This window comes from Botrytis cinerea, chromosome 14, assembly GCF_000143535.2.
Source record: "Botrytis cinerea B05.10 chromosome 14, complete sequence".
In the NCBI taxonomy this organism is placed as follows: Eukaryota; Fungi; Ascomycota; class Leotiomycetes; order Helotiales; family Sclerotiniaceae; genus Botrytis; species Botrytis cinerea.
This window is the reverse complement of record NC_037323.1, coordinates 659984-678891: the sequence shown is the minus strand read 5'-3', so window position 1 is coordinate 678891 and position 18908 is coordinate 659984. Positions and strand designations below refer to the sequence as shown.

At 45.1% G+C, this 18908-nt stretch overlaps 5 protein-coding genes across 6 annotated transcripts; 2 read left to right on the top strand and 3 right to left on the bottom strand.

Annotated features, from left to right (window-relative positions):
• Nucleotides 1–233: 233 nt before the first annotated feature.
• BCIN_14g01540 (hypothetical protein) lies at nt 234–2431 on the bottom strand. The gene is made up of 2 exons (XM_001552779.2): nt 2096–2431; nt 234–2038 (listed from the first exon to the last, which is right to left on the bottom strand). The coding sequence occupies exons 1-2, from the start codon at nt 2253–2255 to the stop codon at nt 402–404; spliced, it is 1797 nt and encodes a 598-aa protein (XP_001552829.1). The 5' UTR covers nt 2256–2431; the 3' UTR covers nt 234–401.
• Nucleotides 2432–3016: 585 nt separating this feature from the next.
• On the bottom strand, nt 3017–5033 carry BCIN_14g01530 (hypothetical protein). The gene is made up of 5 exons (XM_024697029.1): nt 4257–5033; nt 3924–4185; nt 3557–3869; nt 3266–3505; nt 3017–3210 (listed from the first exon to the last, which is right to left on the bottom strand). The coding sequence occupies exons 1-5, from the start codon at nt 4881–4883 to the stop codon at nt 3114–3116; spliced, it is 1539 nt and encodes a 512-aa protein (XP_024552843.1). The 5' UTR covers nt 4884–5033; the 3' UTR covers nt 3017–3113.
• Nucleotides 5034–6397: 1364 nt separating this feature from the next.
• BCIN_14g01520 (hypothetical protein) lies at nt 6398–8348 on the top strand. The gene has a single exon (XM_001552781.2). The coding sequence runs from the start codon at nt 6462–6464 to the stop codon at nt 8172–8174; it is 1713 nt and encodes a 570-aa protein (XP_001552831.1). The 5' UTR covers nt 6398–6461; the 3' UTR covers nt 8175–8348.
• A 150-nt stretch (nt 8349–8498) lies between these two features.
• Nucleotides 8499–10621, bottom strand: BCIN_14g01510 (hypothetical protein). Its single transcript, XM_001552782.2, has 2 exons — nt 10109–10621; nt 8499–10049 (listed from the first exon to the last, which is right to left on the bottom strand). Exons 1-2 carry the CDS (start codon nt 10342–10344, stop codon nt 8759–8761), a joined length of 1527 nt encoding a protein of 508 aa, XP_001552832.2. The 5' UTR covers nt 10345–10621; the 3' UTR covers nt 8499–8758.
• Nucleotides 10622–12707: 2086 nt separating this feature from the next.
• Bcpom1 lies at nt 12708–18774 on the top strand. 2 transcript variants are annotated; one of them, XM_024697027.1, is made up of 4 exons: nt 12708–13720; nt 13787–14928; nt 14995–16913; nt 16961–18774. In XM_024697027.1, exons 1-4 carry the CDS (start codon nt 13662–13664, stop codon nt 18053–18055), a joined length of 4215 nt encoding a protein of 1404 aa, XP_024552842.1. In that variant the 5' UTR covers nt 12708–13661; the 3' UTR covers nt 18056–18774. The 2 variants fall into 2 exon arrangements, with proteins under 2 accessions (XP_024552842.1, XP_024552841.1); XM_024697028.1 differs by having other exon boundaries at nt 13787–16913.
• Nucleotides 18775–18908: the final 134 nt, after the last annotated feature.

The window sequence follows — 18908 nt, the reverse complement described above, 5'->3', positions numbered from 1 at the left end:
TGTAAGACGGGCTCTAAAACTATATATCCAACGACTATATGTAAAACGCACGCCAGAATACTTGTTATTCGAAGTGTAAATTGCAATTTGTACAAACAGGATTACTATAGGTAGGTAGTTCGATAATGACACTCGTGCATGACCATAATGTATGGGGGAACCTTGGAGCCTTGGAGCCATTTAACTTCTGTACGAGTCCGACTACACAATTGCATAGCATTGGTTGAAATATATATATATATATAAAATAAATATGATTATAATGTTGAATTTCGACTTCCAATCGAGGGTATCGTGACCCTCCCTAATCATGACCTAAATCGCCGTGTTGAATGCACATGCTTTCCTGACAAACCCCATCAACTCCGAATAGGACTGCATTATCATCGGACATACTCAGTTTAATCTTGAGCAGCCAATGGACCATCTCCATCTTCTCTGATTTTTCTCGCACTATCTTCGTCATCTCCAAACTCCGTTACTATCCATAAGCAAAACTGTTCCCACTCCACGCTCCATTCTTGCAATCTCTTCGCCCTCACACCGTTTCCCATGGAAGCTTCCTTAACATCCTCTAACCATTTACCAGCGCTTTGATCCTCGAAAGCTGCCCATCTTACACTATTTTCGGCCAACGAACCTAGGCCAGCAAGTCCAAGATTATCCCAGCCTTGCAGAGCTTGCCAGAAATCATGCGTCATACCATTAACATCCTGACCAAGAATCGAAGGGTCATCGTTACAAAGAGAGCAGGAGACTCCTCGTGCAAGAAGCGCTGGTAGAGGATGTGACATGATCGAAGCGCAGAGGCGAAGGACTTCGTTCGAGATTGGACAACTCTCCACGAGAATCTTCTTTTCTTTGACCAAGTCAATCAATAAAGGATGCTTGTATAAGGAAAACCCATGACCAATGCGACGAGTTCCGAGTAGAACGGCATCGAAGAGATTCTGATCAGTATCGCTACCATCACCAAGACATTCTCCAGCGTGAAAGAAGAAAGGTATTTCGACTCCTTCTTGCGCACACTGTTTCTTGAACCAGAAAAGCTCCGGCAAAAGATCTTTCAATGGTCTTCCAGCATCTTCTTGACCGACAAGATCGTATCCAGATATGAGATTCGGGTAAGTCATCTTGATGGTTAAACAAGCATCCATATCTTCCACGATCTTTCTTGTATCCAAAACTCGAAGACCGGTCCAAATCATCCTTGCTCCCCAGAATCCCTTACCCTCTTCTGATGCCTTAAACTTCTCGATTTCCTCTCCGAAAACTTTAAACATATTGCTGTATGTATCATCTGCTTTCTCTTGGCCTTCGCGGTAATAAAAAAATGTAAAAGCCAGTCGTAAGTCCACCCATTTGACACCGTCGGCAAGTAAAGTCTGCATCATTCTCTTCATGAATGCCTTGAATATAGGCTCATAGAAGATGACTGTGTTCAAGATCGTAAAAACCGAAGAGAACTTCCTCCAGACTGCATCGACACCATGATGATGTTCAATAGACTCAGTATCAGTAATAGTGCATCGACTCCGAAGCCAACGCAAAAATCCCTCTCGTCCGCCTTCAGGAAAAGCCTCCGCGGCATCCTTCAAGGGCACAAAGCTAAATGGTTTATACCCCTCCTTCCAAATCTCCGCTCCCTCTCCATCTCCCTTCTTCCTGAACCTAAACTTAAAGGGCCCTGCCTCTCTACTCTCGGGGGAATCCAAAGCTCTATCACAGAAAATGCACATGCCCTCCGTCTTCAGCAGTTCTTCAAACAAAAAATCATAGTCGACCATCGCATCCATGTGCGCATGCAAAAGTGCGCCCTTTGGCATCTTCTTCACGATCTGCCATAATTTCGTCTTCTCCATCCTTTCCTTCGCCAGACTGAACATCATACCTGGATATATATTCTTCCCCGTTTCTTGCGCGACATGGTCTTCGAATTGCGAGGTCCACGTTGAGGCTTGTTCTTCAAGACGGATGCGGGAGACGATGTTGCAGGCTTCTTGCGCAAGAGGTGAGAGGGCAGATCTGAATGCATAGTCTGTTGTCAAGAATATAAGCAAAGTGAGGAAATGATAGCATAAAGAATATTACGAACCACTGCGCTGCTGTTTCTCCTGGTCTATAAGTGCTTCTCTCCCGCCAAGGTACTTGTTAATGAACGGTTCATCCTTTGCAGGAAGACCAGCAGCTATTTCAGCATATTCGTCGTCTGGTATTGTGGATGGCCACGGAAGGTCTCTGACTCTATTAGACATGCTGGCAGAGTAATTTAAGTTGACTGATGAAGTATTGCCATACAAGAGCTTGCTGACAGGAGAAGTAGAATAGCTAGGCAAGCTTGGGAAGTGGCTAACAAAAAGCTATTTGAGTATCTGAAAAGCTCAAAGAGTGGAAACAAACTAACGTCTAATTATCTCCTCACTCCACTAACAAAGCTTCAAATATCAATCTCAAATCACTTTGGTATAGTGAATCATCGGCTAAAGCTTACAGAATAGGTAGGTCGTTGCTATTACACCAAAACAGGAATGGGGGATGGCGGGGTCCTTCCGATAAGAGCGATAAGCATTTGGTAAGAGTTTCTAAAATTATCCCTGTTCCTGATGAATGGGAGCGAATTGGTTTGGCTACATATATGTTACGTATTGGTGTGACCTTCATAAGTAGGGTTGATGCGATGCTATCCATATTCCGAGTCTATTCAAATCCAACATATCAGATAACATTGGTTAGGTAGTTTAACAGATTTCTTAGTCGCCTACCACGATTTAGGTGGGTGCGCACTGCATACACGGTTTTTGAGCCTGCGGGAATGAGAGGGTGGATACGAAGTGGAAACCCTTTGTGACCTATCCCCAAGCCTATGATTGCCCCAATCCGTATCATACAATCACGCTCATACAATCACTCTCATACCCTCATATTACCAGGCAATACACAACAAGTTCGGCTATCCCTTTTCGGTCATCGGGAGCGTACTGAATATAAAGTCTGAGAGAATCATATTATACCACATTCAGCTGTTTAGCTCTAATTATATTATACCAATCTTGGAATGTCTCGATTACGTGCTTTTCTCCCAATGTTTCTGCCCCTGGTGTCTGGATGATGATCTATAACATACTCTTTGGCATGTTTTTGAGAGCTTGTCTGACTCCTAAATCGCCCAACACCTCCTCGGCTCCACCCAAGATAGCATCGAATTTGTATCTATAAGATATTAGCGAGTTTTTCCGGCGAAAATTTCCACAACATGGATACTCACGTTCTATGGAACATCTCAATGGTTCTTCCCATCCCACTCTGAGTAAGTGCGCGTCCACCAAAAATCTGCACTGCTTCATCTGCACATTCATGGGCTGAGCGGGTAGCGAACATCTTAAGGAGACCGATCGGACCTGCGAGATGAGTCGCTTGTTGTTTGTATGGCATCAAAGTCATCTGATATGTGATATTCTCTAACCATGCTTGGGTCGCCTCACAGTGAGATATCATCTTAGCAAGCCTAGAAAAGTCAGTTGGGAGTTTCATCTGCAGCTGAGGGAATAAACCCTACTTTTGTCGGATGACTGGCTGATCAGTCAGTTTCTTGCCAAATACCAATCGTTGATTACTCCATTTAATACATTCCTCTGTTGCTAATCGCATCATGCGAGTGACACCACTAGCCATCATCCATCTTTCATGGTTGAAGTTGCTAAGGATAACGTGGATACCCTTATTCTCTACTCCCAAGAGATTCTCAACTGGGACCTTTACGTTATCGAAGGTGACGTAGGCAGTTCCAGCTGTAGGTGAGTAGGAGGTTTTTATTGGTGTTGTCTCTACTCCCTCGCCTCTTTCAATCAATACGACAGACAGTCCCTTATCTAAAGAGTGTTAGTATATGATTGAGCAGTGTGAAAAGTCATCTTTAATAGTACCTGTTTTAACACCAGTTACGAAGTAATCGCAAAATACTCCATTGGTGATCCATTTCTTAGTACCATTTACGATGTAATGTTTGCCATCCTTGGTCTTCTCTGCGGTTGTTCGAATGCCTGCGACATCAGATCCGGCAAATGCTTCAGTGATGGCCAAGCAAATCTTCTTCTTCCCACTAAACACCTCTGCGGCAATTTTGTTTTTCCATGCCTCATCGTTGGCAAATTGAAGAACTGCCGTTAGGGAAATGGTCATACCAGCCTGAGATTAAGTGTTAGCCATGCTTTGAACATAGAGTAGACTCTACACAAAAATGCGGATTAATAACTAACCATGTTACCATCTTGAAATCCTCTTGCATTAGCGCGAACCATCTCCTGTCCAACAATCATATCATGAAAATAATCGAACTCCTCCCCCTTAACGGCGCCGTCCATAAGATTGACACCATGTAAATGTTTTCCTGGGCCTAATCTCATATGTAAGATCCCCATCTTCGACATTCGATCAATCAAATGTTGTGGAATATGTGCCCCAGTTTTTTCACACTCCTGAGCAACAGGTGTAACATATTGATCTGTGAAAACTCTCATTGCCTTTTGCAGCCTCCTATGACTTTCATTGTAATAAGGACTCTTAAATTGGGGAGTTAACCATGTAGGTTCTCCGTATGGCACGACACTCAAATCCCCGACATTCTGTTCAATAACTTGCGACTTCTCGCCTTCAATTGTGCCAATACATAGATTCGAGTATTTCTGTAGGACTTCTTGTCGATGTAGGTTATAGAAAGCTTCAGTTGCGTCTGTGCCAGCAACTTGTTTCAAGACGGATTCTCCTCCTGGATGAGCATCGACAAATTCAGTGACATCGTAGACCTTGCTGTCGATTATAAACCAGAGAGATTCCTCGGTGTTGTTTTTGGAGACTTCGTCTCGTGTGAGGGTGTGGTGAGGCATTATGATGTATTGAAGAAATGTGAATGGATGATAGTATTTAGTTTCGGCGCGAGATAAGACAATAAATGAGAGAATCAAAGCATGGAAGGAGAAGAAAAGGGAGATACAGAGTCAGCATAACCTGGGGATCCGGAACCATTGGAACGCGCCGTGATTACTGTTTGCAGTGGAGAATGTACCGAAACCTGGGGAACGGGGGCAAAATACCGAGGTTCAATCAACCAATTGGCGTTGTCGAATTACTAGCATGTTCGGACTGCAATGCAAAACTTTCGGATATATGAATTGTACACTTCACTTGTGTGGATTCAGTATTTCTTCTCATCAATCCGTACTCTCGTCACTGACGTCAGATAAGTACACTGCAACGAGGTGGATAGTATTAGCTAAAGACACCAAATTCAACTGTACTTGCATCGTCGTATATTAACAGAGCATTCCGTAAGCTTTACTCATACCTCACCGGGACGAATTGTACTAATGTGCATGTTTTGTAAGCCGCATAGAGGCTCACCGGAGAAACCACGCATCAGATATCTAATAAATTCAATGCTGTTGTTGAATACCACCATAAATCTATGGAAATGCTTTATCCGTTTCTGACTGACATTCAGTTTTGAATGCTCTTTCAATTCCATTCTAATCAACACTTGCAGAAGGAGGCAGTGTATGTGGAATGTATTATAGTATCGCTTAGAGGATTAGTACCTCGTTTACAAACACTACATAACCCCAATGAGAATTTGCGGGGTACACTTCCCTAAGCCCAAGATTGGAAATTTTAGTCTTGATCATGGCTCGCATGACAATCGATACATCCCACTCCAAGACAACAACAGCAAGAAAGGTGACAAAGTGCGAACGCGGAGAAGACAGAAGGTACCTCGGGTGAACCATTTAGCCTACCAGGTTGTCTCCCAGATCGACCAATGACATCGTATTCATCGTATCCGTCAAATCGGTCTATCTGACATGCATCTCTACTATTGGAAATCTAGTGATATCCATTTGTGTGTATGATTAATGCAGTTTGCACTCTGCATTTTGCACTTCTTTTTGATTCTCGTGGCAACAGATGCCGGATAAAAGTTATGGGTGCACCAGTAGGTGTATGGACTGACGGGACAATTTCAACTTGCGATATTTTTAATAATTGAATTCCTCAATTGTTTGATATCAAATTCTGTATTTTCATTGTTCAAATTTTAATAAATCATCGTAATGATTCGTAAGATATATGAATGAATATTTTACGAGATATTTCCAAGTCAACTTTTGTAGTGTCCTGTCAGTCCGCACACCCACTGGTGGTGTAACTGCGATCCCAATGAAGTTTTCCATCTCAGATCATTCTCAAATTGGAACAGTTTCCGATGCATACCAAGCCGGGGATTGACCAAATTCAGGGCAATGGCTTTGGAGGGGTGCAGCAATAGCTTCTATGCATATTCCCCGCGTTTACTGAAAGGATATGGGGTATATAGTTCTGATTCTGTCTGAAATTTTATCAAAATGATTCATTGATCGTTGTGGGAACTGTATTTCAAGCGGAAGTCTTTGTCCTTGAAATTGAACAATATGCATCTCCAGAGAATCGCCACATGGCTCTTAATCTCCCTCACTTCAGCCCTACCGGCCCCAGAGAGGCGTCAATTTGCACCTACAGTTCAAATATCACATGCCAGAATCATCGGATCTAGCACATCAGGAATTGACACATTCAAGGGAATACCCTATGCTCAACCACCTACTGGATCCCTCCGCTTAAAGCCTCCCAAAAGTATCACCAAACACCTGGGAGCTATCCAAGCAACCAATGTCCCAACAGCCTGTCCCCAAGGTTCCGCCTCCGGTCCCGTCGGCGAAGATTGTCTAACGCTCAACATCCAACGTCCATCAAACATCACCCGACACTCTAAACTCCCCGTGCTTTTTTGGATCTATGGTGGTGCTTTCGCAGGCGGCTCCACCCAATCTTTCGACGCAACACAACTTCTTCAAACCTCCATTTCTAGTGCCCAACCTTTCATCTATGTGGCTGTAAACTACCGTGTAGGAGGTTTTGGTTTCCTCGCCGGTTCCGAGATCTTCAAAGATGGGTCTTCCAATCTCGGCTTGTTAGATCAAAGATTGGGTCTCCAATGGGTTGCCGACAACATCGCTTCTTTTGGAGGCGATCCCAACAAAGTCACCATATGGGGTGAATCCGCAGGTTCAATTTCGGTATTTGACCAAATGGCTCTCTATGGCGGCCAATATCATTACAAACATAAGCCCTTATTCCGCGGCGCAATCATGGATTCCGGATCCATCACTCCCGCCGAAACAGTCGACAGTCCGCGCGCACAAGCAGTATACGACCAAGTCGTACTCGCCGGCGGTTGTCAAAATTCCACCCACACACTCAAATGTCTCCGAGCCCTTCCTTATGAAGCGTTTCTCTCCGCAACCCTCTCTCCCCCCTCCTACACATCCTACACATCCCTCGCACTCTCCTACCTCCCACGTCCAGACCACAAAAACGGCGTTCTCCCCGCCTCCCCCGAAATCCTCGCTTCCCACGGCCAATTCGCCCCCGTTCCCTTCATAATCGGTGACCAAGAAGACGAAGGAACATATTTCGCTCTCACCCAAACAAACCTCACCACCACCGCCCTGCTAACCACCTACCTCCAAAACATCTTCTTCCCCTCCGCACCCCCCTCTAAAATCGCCTCTCTTGTCGCCTCCTACCCCGACGATCCCTCCTCCGGCTCCCCCTTCAACACCGGCACAAACTGGAACATCTACCCACAATACAAACGACTAGCCGCCCTCCTCGGCGACCTCGTCTTCACACTTTCCCGCCGCCTCTTCCTCAGCTACTCAGCAAACACCCACCGGAACGTAAAAATGTATTCCTACCTCTCCAGCTACGGCTACGGAACCCCCATTCTGGGCACCTATCACGGAAGCGACATTGGCGTCGTCTACGGCCAATCCCTCGGGTTTCCCCAACAATCGATCCAGAAATACTACCTCAATTTTCTGCACACTCTCGATCCGAATCTTGCCGCGAATCATCACGGACACGGCAGCCCCGACGACAATCACAATTTCCACCCTACCACCAACGCAGACACAAGCACCAACGCAACAAACACAACGCAAACTCTCACCTGGCCCCCGTGGACCCCGCAGAAAAAACAACTTCTCAATTTCCAAGCCGCGCAGAATACATTGATCACAGACGATTTTCGACAGACGCAGTACGAGGTGATCAAAAACATAGTGGGGTTTTTACATGTGTGAGTGAGTGAAGAACGAGATGTGCGAAGTGCGGGGCTATTGGCTTCTGATATTTGGTTATATTCTACAAATAAAGAAGAGAAGGAAGAATAAGACCGAGGATGAGGATGAGGATCATAGTGGGGTAGATGGAGATGATGCTTGTATACTGCATATTATATACACCACACCGATAAAGTGTTGTTACTATGGTGATATGTTGCGCATGATAATGCTTAGACTACCGATAATAGGATACAGAAAAGAATGTTATTCTTAAAGCCCCTTTCAACAGTAGTATAACACTTGACCTCACTGGAGTACAAACTTCGCTAATTTTCTTGTAATTTATGTTAATTTGCTTGCTGAAATCTGTCTACAGATGTGTAGACTAACAAATGCAAGTTGGTGAAGCCTGCACCATGGTATATATATATGCCTAACCCCAAATTCCATTCCCCCATTCCCAATCCTATTGCCTCTTTCTCAATCCCGTACCCAACCCATTCATGCCCAAACTTGTACGCTAAAAATCATATACTACCCAAACACCATCCATTTATCCACACCGGGATTTCATAAAATCATAGTACCCAAGTATTCATCAACTATTTCTTCTCATCTTCGACCTCCGCTTCATGATTTTCCCACTTTCTCTTAACCATTCGAACCCATCTTCTCCTTCTCCATTCTCCCCTCCTACCAGCCCCGTCAACCTCACTCGCTTCCTCCCAACTAACCGGTACCCCTTTCTTCCCTCTCACACTTCCTACATTACTACTACTTCCCGTATCCATCACACCTACAGGATCCTCCTCCTGTCCCTCATACCTGATATCATAAACCCATCTTTCACCCTCTGTTTCCACCTCTACACCTGTGATAATTCTTTCTTCAACCCATTCCCTACTCCACAAATCCAGCGCCCATTTCTTTTCGCTCCATTCCCAACCTCTTGGACTCTTTACATCTTCGAAGAAACGACAGCCGATTGGCCGCTCAGTTTCGATTCGCATACTGCTCATAGGGTCATAAGGTGAGCTGCTGAATACCCAATGTTCCCACTCGCCTGCACGGGAAAGCTTTTGGAGCTCAAAGATTTCTACTTCGCGGGTTTCGGGAGAGGAATCGAGGATGATATCATGGGAAATAAAGGTTTCAAGGCTAGTTTGGAGAGGTTTCGCACGCGGCTGTACGACTGCTGTATGTGTTGTGATCATTTGGCGTTGGATGGTTGGATGGCCGAGAGACGTAATGGTCCAGCCTATTGTGAGGAAGATAAAGCGCCATGGCATGAGATGAGAAGCGATGAACATAAATGCCGCTGTTACTACGAGGAAAAGAAACAAGGTAGATGACAATGGTTCGTTGGAGAAATTTGTGGAAGGGGATATTAGGGCAATTACTGTATCGTGGAGGCGAGAGAAATCTTCCATGCAGTTTTGGAGATCGCGCATGTTTCTGAAGAAATCTTTAGAAAGCTCTTTGACGGGTTTAACAACTGGAGCTGGGGCTATTGGTGGACCTGTTGTGGAATATGTGAACGAGTCCGTGGTTATAGTTGTGGGAGGCGCAGGGTGACGAGCAATGAAGGAAGGTATGAGGATTGCGAGGAGGAGAACCGCTAATGGAAGAACGGTAAGAAGATATGGATCTAGGCAGACGAAGGTATATACTGCAAGAAATGAAAGAGTATGCGACCATTGTTTCCAGCTTAGTAGACGTATCACTTTGGCTTGGAAGACGAAAACCACTCCTATTCTAGCATTGAATCTTCTGAAATTATTCGACATGGTCGTTATATTGAAAGCAGGTCGCTCAACAAAATTTGGAGCAGTAATAGTCGCATCTTTTCCATTTTCGCCGAGATCCTCAATTGGTATTACCTGTTGTAATAATCTATTGTCATCAGCAGAGTCCTAGGATGGCCAACGTCACAATGTAGAGTTTCGACGTACTTTTCAAGGAGTCTGTCTTGTACAGATGCCGAAGTTTCCGAAGCTTTGCTGTGTGCCTTTTTGAAATTCTCCTTCAACTCCGATTTATGTCTTCTCAGTCTCTCTCGCGTGCCTTCTTTCTTAGACACTCCGTTTGCATCCTCCACATCGTCATCAAGGTCGTCGGTAGGGTCCAATCTTATCACCGGGATAGGATCATCACGATTCGCAAACGCATTTGCCGTAAACTCGTCCATTTTCTGAGACTTTCTGAAGTATTAGGCCTCTTGGAGGGAATTAGAGGGTTGTGTCTGAGTTGGAATTCCAACGATCCTTATAAAGATCAATGAGGGGGGGAATCTATTCATAGAAACTGTTCAGTCGCAGTGTTTCGTTTCTTCGCTGATAATAAGGTTCCAGCCCGTGTGGTGAGTGAATAACATGCTTCGAATTGATTGAAAAATGATTCCCGTTGTGAAAATTCAGTCGAGGTTTGACCAGTTCTATAATGTTTGTCTACGAAGCTCAAACATCTTGGTGTTTGAAGTTGACGCGCTTAGCGATCGATGAAGCTACCTACGGCAAAAGAAGGCATGACGTTTTTGCCGCTGACCACCAACCACCGACCACCGACCACGCGCAATTGGGCTGAAGGGGATGGTGGATGGATTTTGGACTGGACTAATAAACTTTGACTAAATCGAGAAAATAATGCCTTCGTTCCGTCTTACCGTCGCAATAGACTTCTTATCTACCCAGGCACCTGGGAACCATGATTTAAGTTTATTGGGCACGTATTGAATATCTATGAATACGGGCACAGCACTTTCGGGACTTGGGAATCAGCTGAATATTCCCCAGAAATCACGGCAAATGATGGTGGGATTGGGGACAACGGTAGTGAGCATAAAACGTTTTTGATCCATGATCACATATCAACGGCTGGATGGGACTGCGTGTGCTGTGTTGTGACCCCTTTTTTAAGCTCGAGCTGTAGATTGTATCATGAAGCAGTACTCCTGAGGACTGTGTACTATGGTACGATGCCAGCCAGTATCAATAGTATCACATAATTCATGGCTCCCAACCCAAGCCAATGTTTGTTGCTGAAACATGGTTTTAGTCTTGATTACTCCTTTGACTGGGCAACCCTCTCTTATCATTCGGGCTCTTTTCTTACCCAGAACATTGCCTGCACGTGTCAGGGGTTCACACACTAAGCAAGAAGAAAGGCAACTGGCTTGGTCTTGGTCTTGCACACCTACTTGTTAGCATTTGGTGACGGAAGCAGGTGATGCTTTGATGGATGAAAACAGCATTTGGGGAAAAAGGGGTGTGACATCCTGTTTGCATTGTTGTACATTCTCTAGCCTTGAGGTGGATCTGTACCTCACAGAATTTGATCTGTAGACACTTCCCTACATGCGATATACATATACATTAGTGGAGGAATTAGCTGGTGCTGCCATGGTGTACAAAAACCTGAAGCCGAGTAGGGCAGAGACCTCCATGGAGCATAGTCTCCATCAGACCGAATAAGATTGCATATATTAGGAGGAGAGAAGAGGGCTCGCTCGACAGAAATCCAGATAAGACTAGTAGACTTGGACGAAGAAGGAGAAGCAGAAGAAGAAGGTCTGTTTGTTTACTTATCACACAACTTCACTGCTATATCAATTCATACTTTGACCCAGCCATCAACCTGCATGCCGGGTACTCGAGCACTAACTTCAGAAACCCTACACTCATAATCTTAGCAGCCCAATTTGCCATGTATCAATTTGCATGCTACGGAGCAGATAGATTGAGAAATCCATACATCCCATCATTCACACAATATAACTTCATTCCCAATCATCCGCTCGAATTAGACATACCACGATTGCTTGTTATCTCAACCTTGACCTTCCTCCACCAGACCACCGATATGTGACACTCGGTATATGCTCCATGCAGATTACCAGACCCCGTAAACAATCTATGCATCCATCTATACACGGGGGTCCTCATTAATCAATGGAATGATTGTCAAACAATCCTTCCCTATAGTGGTGAGGCATTGAAAGCATTGACAATGGTAATAAAGTTGTGATTGCATTGCTTGGGTCTCCTGGAAAGAGTTTGCCGTCTCGTAGATTCTGCGTATTAACTTTATTGAAGGTCTCAACATGGCTACAAGGAGGAGAAGATGTGTGAGGGGAGGGAAAGGAGGGGGTTGATGTTCGAGGTGAAGACTCAAGAGTGAATGAGATAACAAGCCACCTTGACCGCCGAGATGATCAGATTTCGTTCCAGTCAGTCAGTCAGTCAGTCAGTCAGTCAGTCAGGACTTACTTACTACAGTCTCTGCCTTGAATCAGCACCTAGCATTCTAGTCTTCCAGTTTTCCATCTAAACTGTGCTACATTGTGGTTAGTTTGGTTCATGGAATGGATTTTGCACATTTCTTTAGATTTTGATAGGCTCAACATATTTAAGTGTACTCCATCTTACCCAGGCGTGCTTTTGTTTCATTGGTTCATTTCTGGGATTTTGACGATTTTGATGATTTTACGACTTTACGATTTTATTATTGCATCTGTTCCCACTGTGATAGGTTCGAAAGCCATCTCGCTGCATCGAGCAAAAAGAAAAGACACTGCCCTTCCTGCGGACAGACTGTGCATACCGTACACACTACGTCCTACACGCTACTTGCTACTTGCTACTCACTACTCGTACATAAACACAACGGTGCTAAAGGCAGAGGACCCCAGTCTTCTATTCTTCCAGTCCAGTCGTCCAGTCGTCCAGTCGCCCAGTCGCCCAGTCGCCCAGCCCAGTCAGTCTCCCAGCCCATTCTCCCACTCGTCCCAGTGCTCCCTCGCACCCTCGCACCCTCACACCCTCACACCCTCAGTCACTCACACGCAGTCACTCTCATCAGTCAGTACAGAATCTAGATCCACTTTTTGTTTCTATAGGCAACGGAAAAGACCTTGGTCATAAACCCCCAACCCTGACCACCCTGACTTTCCTGAGCCACCTCGAATCTCGAAAAGGTACGGGAAACATCAAGCTTTTATCCCATTCGCAGCACCAGCAACCAGTAACGGGAACGTACAGGTACAGGCTTGCAATCCATTCCCCCAAATATTGTTCAACTCCTCTTAGTCTATCTGCAGCCGCAAAGAGACTGACTCTCCATACAATAAAAAAAATACAACATCCACCGCTATCTTCATTTCACCACTAAACACAATCCACGAGCCATTCCTCGAGATATCTTCCAAACTTCGAATGCAAAAAGAGGAGACCGTCAATTGACGCGCTTGATTTCTGTGGAGAAGAGAAAAAAAAAAGATATTGACTCTCGAGAGACGCAGATACAGATAGCTTTCCGCTGCATTTTACTGGGTTCCTATTTACAACGACTTCCCTGTTTACTAGTTATACCCTACGACGGCCATTTGAAATGAGATAGTCTATCGACAAACTCGGCCCTTAAACGGACTGAGCTCAAGGAAAAGCAAAATCCTTTACTCGAGATTAATTTCTGTCGCTGGCTTTCCCCAGTGACTTTGGTTCCTTATTCATGATTCGGGAACAGAGGGCTCCATCAGGTCCACGGCCTGACCTTTCACCCACAAGACAGTAAGATTCATAACCTTCACGCGGGGAGCCATTCGAGGCGCTCAAATTCACTAATATTTTCAACAGAAGGATTGCTGAGAATTATCCTCCCAGTGTAGGCACCGGAGGATCGCGTCTGATAGCCGGGACAGAGCCTACACTGCATGCTCCGCAACGAAACAATCATACTTTATTTACATTTGGGGCTCACAACGACGATAGTTCGACGTCTTACGACTTCTTGCCTTCTCCCAGTTTTGACGACCTGCAAACCAGCATCTCCAATGAACTACAGCTTGCAGCTCAATATCCGGCAACAGGTGGGGGAGATTCAATGCCGAGAGAGAAGCCTTCAATGGGGGAAATCAAAGCATCTATGAACAATGGGCGGGGAATAGGTTCTGCGCGTGGAGTGTCTGGACCACGACCGGCGAGAACCTCCTCTTTTCAACGTAGGCAGAGTGTGAGCAATCGTCAAGGTAGCATATCTTCAACAACTTCTTCAACTGCATCGGGGAATATGGACCCACCATCTGCTCCTCTAGCTGTTCGAACCCGACGAAATCAATATCCTCCGATATCTGGAAGTGCTGCCTCCAATGCGCCTGCTGCTAGAATACCGCGCAGATCTGTCGGAGGCGCTGAGTCGGATAGCTCGAGCAAGGCGGGGACCACACAAAGACGACGTCCGAGTCTTGCTCCAAGTACATCATTACAATCTTTGTCGGATGCTGCCAATGCATCTGCAAGAATGAATAATACAGGGGTTCCAAGTTATATGGACGGAGCAAGAGGTACAACGGCCTCGAGAGCAGCGAAAACTAAATCATTGCAACCTCCGAGTAAAGGGCAACCCCAAGTTTCTATTCAGCCTGGCACACCAGATCACAGCAGATCATCATCCCTTGCTGCAAAGTCACCAGGGAGGCCCAGTGCAACAGGAATACCTGCAACCACACCATCATCAACCTCGAAGCGGATGTCAGTTTTGCCAGGTACTTCCCATGCAAGTGGGCTTGGGGCTAGAACCATCAGCCCTACGGATACTCGAAGAGCCAAACGTTTATCGACTCATCAAGGAAACCCAACCGTTTCGCCGGGTACACCGCCAACTCCACAACCTGACTCTTATCCCGCATTTACTCCTCGAGGGTCTTCAAGATCTCCTTCCATGTTACCTAGAAAGGTGCCTACACCTTCATCATCTCGAACTACCCCGGATAGTAACCGTAAGTACAATTCTGCTATTTCAGCTGCGTCGAGTTCAAGCTGTAACACATCTCGAAATACTGCAGGTTCCTTACAGCCTCGAGTATCGTCACTTGCCCCCACAGCATCAAGGTTACCAACACCTAAGTCACGAAATGTTCATAGCTCCGCTGGCAATAATGAGGAGGAGGATGTTCCGCCAGTTCCCGCGATTCCCAAAGCGTATGAATCCCCCAAAGATTCACCTATCGAAACTCCATTTTTCACCAAGAGGAAATCAAGTATGCCTTTTGATGCTAGTAGTATTAACAGTACTTCAACAAATAGCATTTCTGGTAGGAATTCTGCACGTGAGCCAACTAAGGTTGAACGAGAGCCAAAGAGGTCAAGGCATGCACCACCCAGCTCGAATTCGGATCTTGAACAGCAAAAACAGAATACCACGACTCCCAAGAAAAAGAACCTTCAACCACTTCGTCTGCCACCCTTGAATTTGTTACCATTGAGTGCCCCCACGGCTGCAAAGGCTGCGGCCATATCCAATCCTGAGCCCTTACCAAATGGTGCCATTACTCCTCCGCCTAAGCGGACAAATACAAAAACTCCAAGTTCACCCATGACAGCTTCCAAGACCTCATTCTTTTCCCGTCGCAACGAAGACAAATCAGAGCATCATATGCCCAAAATGCGGAGCAATAGCTCTATTCATCATAGACCAACGGAGTCTTCGCAAGTATTTGGAAGTAACGGTGGGACAAAGCCTATACCTATAGCTAATAACCGTCCACCGCCGCCTAGGGAAACCTCCCCATATTTGTCCTCATCTCTCCCTAAGAATAACGCTGGCCAACATCTTATGCCTCGATCCAAAACTAGTGGTGATTTCACTACGATGGACACCTCGACGACTGAAAACAAGCCGGCAAGGTTGACTGGACCACGTGCCTTAAAGGTGAATAGATTAGCTAAAACGGATACTCCTGCGGAAGTCTCAAGTCCAGAAGAACCCCCAACACCATCTTCAACAACTTCATTGCGAAGAAAGTTGAGTCTAGGCTGGAAGCGATCTGGATCGAAGAACACCGCCAGTGCTGCTCAAGCAACAGGCGGAAGAGAAGCCAATCAGCCTCCTCCTCCCCCAAAACATGACAATATGCCACCACCTAGATTGCCTGCTTCTTCTACCATGAATAATATGAGTAGCAATAATAAGGAAATACCTAGTCCTAGTCCCTCGGTCAAGTCAACCACTACTACTTATCTCAATTCCAGTCGAAGAAAGAGCTCAGTTTCAAGCCTCAATATGATCACAGGTCACGACAGAACAAAGAGTGATAGCTGGGGTTTGAATCGAAACAGTCCGAAGAAAGAGACATCAACCGACTCTATGGCTTCTGAAAGGAATATCCCAACCGCGACTTCTCGAACTACATCTTCGGTTATGCATAGAATGCTGAATCCAAAGGCTTCCAGTACCAGTATTAGACATCAGGATCACTGGACAGCGGAATTGGACAAGGATGATCTTCTGGCAGAAGATGAGATGAAGAAGCTCGGGAATAAACGAAAGGAAACAGAGACGGCAGCTCGTCAATTGGATGCTCTAAGAAAACGTGCTACTCCTAAGGATCGAGCGAACCCTCAACAGGCCCTCAAACTTGTCTCGCATCTCAACATTTATGAGAAGGGGGAAATTGTCGATTACAAGGACATTTACTTCTGTGGAACATCTAGTGCAGCTAAACACGTTGGTCAGCTTCAATCTGATGCTGCCAATTTCGGGTATGATGATGAAAGAGGAGATTATCAAATCGCCACTGGAGATCATCTCTCATATCGTTATGAAATCATCGATGTTCTTGGCAAGGGAAGTTTTGGTCAAGTCGTAAGATGTATTGATCACAAGACTGGAGGATTAGTAGCTATAAAGATCATTCGGAACAAGAAGAGATTCCATCAGCAAGCTTTGGTAGAGGTTAACATCCTCCAAAAGTTACGCGAATGGGTATGTAATTCCAATCGCTTCGCTCAGTAACCAGCTAACACTTATAGGATCCCAAAAACAAGCACAGCATGGTCAACTTTGTTCAAAGCTTTTACTTCCGTGGTCATCTTTGTATCTCTACTGAACTTTTAGATATGAATCTTTATGAGCTCATCAAAGCTCATTCTTTCAGAGGTTTCTCACTGAAGATCGTTCGGCGATTTACAAAGCAAATGCTTAGCAGTTTGTTGCTTTTGAAATCAAAGAAGGTCATTCATTGTGATTTGAAGCCCGAAAATATTCTCCTCGCACATCCTCTTCATTCGGAGATTAAGGTTATTGACTTTGGATCAAGTTGTTTCGAGAATGAGAAGGTATATACATACATTCAATCCCGATTCTACCGATCGCCTGAAGTCATTCTCGGTATGACATATGGTATGCCAATAGATATGTGGAGTCTTGGATGTATCTTGGCGGAACTTTTTACTGGAGTACCGATCTTTCCTGGTGAAAACGAACAGGAACAACTCGCCTGCATCATGGAAGTGTTTGGTCCACCGGAAAAGCATTTGATTGAGAAGAGTACTCGCAAAAAGCTCTTCTTTGATTCTCTCGGAAAACCACGTCTTACGGTATCTTCAAAGGGACGTAGACGTCGACCATCCTCAAGATCGCTTCAACAAACCATCAAATGCGATGACGAAGTTTTCCTTGACTTTTTGGCGCGTTGTCTCAGGTGGGATCCTGAAAAGCGTCTGAAACCTGATGAAGCTGTTAGACATGAATTCATCACTGGCCAAAAACCTACTGCTCCACCTCGTATCAATACTCGAATCGACTCGCCAATAAAGCGACACAATACCACCGCTGCACCTGCCTCCAATAGGCCTCTTCCAGAACCACCTGCTACTAGTTACAAGAGTGGTTCATCTGTTCGGCCACCCGCAGCTGGGACAAGCCCAAGTAAAGCTCTTCCACCTCGAAGACAATCCAATGCCACAACATTAACTGGACCTCCTGGGCCGAAACGTACAAGTACTGGAACCGTGGCAATTTCTGGTGGTAGCAGCTTACCCCGAGTTACACGAAGCGTCAGCTCGAAACAGGATTTAGCATCAGCGGGGGCATCGGCAGCTATGAGTAGTCGGCGAGCATTATAGAATATGTAATGTATGAAACGAAAAGTGTTGAGAGTGAATAAATCATTCATATCACTCATTGGGTACATAAGGAGCGGATTATACGAATAGACGAGTTTTTATTACTTCACTGCCATTTTCTTCCTTTCCTTCGTTTGAAGTTGTCCTTTATTGCATAGCAGCGAGGTCAACCGGAGCATTTTTCTTTTCACATTTTTTTTCTTGTCCATGATGCATACCCACTGCGCAACAACTATACATACCTCATTCGTTTAAAAACACAATGCGAATCGTATAAATCTAGCCGAAGTCTTTCATTTGATACACTGAAAGTTAATCAGGCGTTCTTGTGGCAGCAGGGCTGTGAGCTGGAACAGTCTGGAGTATCCTTTTTGCGGACCGACCGCGCATTCATTGATACGCATATAAACACTACTATAATTTAATTTGACGTCTTTCATTCACGAACTTATTTACTGGGAGTTTGGGAGTTTTTTTTAATTAAGAAAAGATGGGTTGGAGGGGAAGATGAAGGAGGGGAAAAACATTTGTGGGGATGAGGAGGCTCGTTCGAAATAGCTTGTTCGAGGAAGCTTGTTTGCATGTAGGGAGCTTGTTTGTATGGAGACTTTGGTCGCAGTAAATGCAATGCATAGCAAAAGGAAGGAAGCGGGTACGGATTGGAATTGAATGATAGGGAATTGACGAATAGCATTGAGATGAATAAGATGAATAAATTATGTATATTAATGTTTTGTACTTTTTTTCCTCTGATGGTGATGATGCTGATGATTTTGATGGTGATGCTGATGCTGATGCTGCTGGAGAGTGGGTGTGGTTGTGGGAGTTTGATAGGTGAGGTGAGGTGATGGGG

What these genes read in the sequence shown, in the direction of transcription:
- BCIN_14g01540 (XM_001552779.2), bottom strand. Translation starts at nt 2,255, where the DNA reads ATGTCTAATAGAGTCAGAGACCTTCCGTGGCCATCCACAATACCAGAC. An exon ending in GGAGAAACAGCAGCGCAGTG is followed by an intron (nt 2,039 to 2,095) that starts GTTCGTAATATT and finishes TCTTGACAACAG; the next exon opens with ACTATGCATTCAGATCTGCC.
- BCIN_14g01530 (XM_024697029.1), bottom strand. Translation starts at nt 4,883, where the DNA reads ATGCCTCACCACACCCTCACACGAGACGAAGTCTCCAAAAACAACACC. An exon ending in GATTTCAAGATGGTAACATG is followed by an intron (nt 4,186 to 4,256) that starts GTTAGTTATTAA and finishes ACTTAATCTCAG; the next exon opens with GCTGGTATGACCATTTCCCT. An exon ending in ATTGAGATGTTCCATAGAAC is followed by an intron (nt 3,211 to 3,265) that starts GTGAGTATCCAT and finishes AATATCTTATAG; the next exon opens with ATACAAATTCGATGCTATCT.
- BCIN_14g01510 (XM_001552782.2), bottom strand. Translation starts at nt 10,344, where the DNA reads ATGGACGAGTTTACGGCAAATGCGTTTGCGAATCGTGATGATCCTATC. An exon ending in CAAGACAGACTCCTTGAAAA is followed by an intron (nt 10,050 to 10,108) that starts GTACGTCGAAAC and finishes TGATGACAATAG; the next exon opens with ATTATTACAACAGGTAATAC.
- Bcpom1 (XM_024697028.1), top strand. Translation starts at nt 13,662, where the DNA reads ATGATTCGGGAACAGAGGGCTCCATCAGGTCCACGGCCTGACCTTTCA. An exon ending in GACCTTTCACCCACAAGACA is followed by an intron (nt 13,721 to 13,786) that starts GTAAGATTCATA and finishes TATTTTCAACAG; the next exon opens with AAGGATTGCTGAGAATTATC. An exon ending in TCCAAAAGTTACGCGAATGG is followed by an intron (nt 16,914 to 16,960) that starts GTATGTAATTCC and finishes TAACACTTATAG; the next exon opens with GATCCCAAAAACAAGCACAG.
- BCIN_14g01520 (XM_001552781.2), top strand. Translation starts at nt 6,462, where the DNA reads ATGCATCTCCAGAGAATCGCCACATGGCTCTTAATCTCCCTCACTTCA.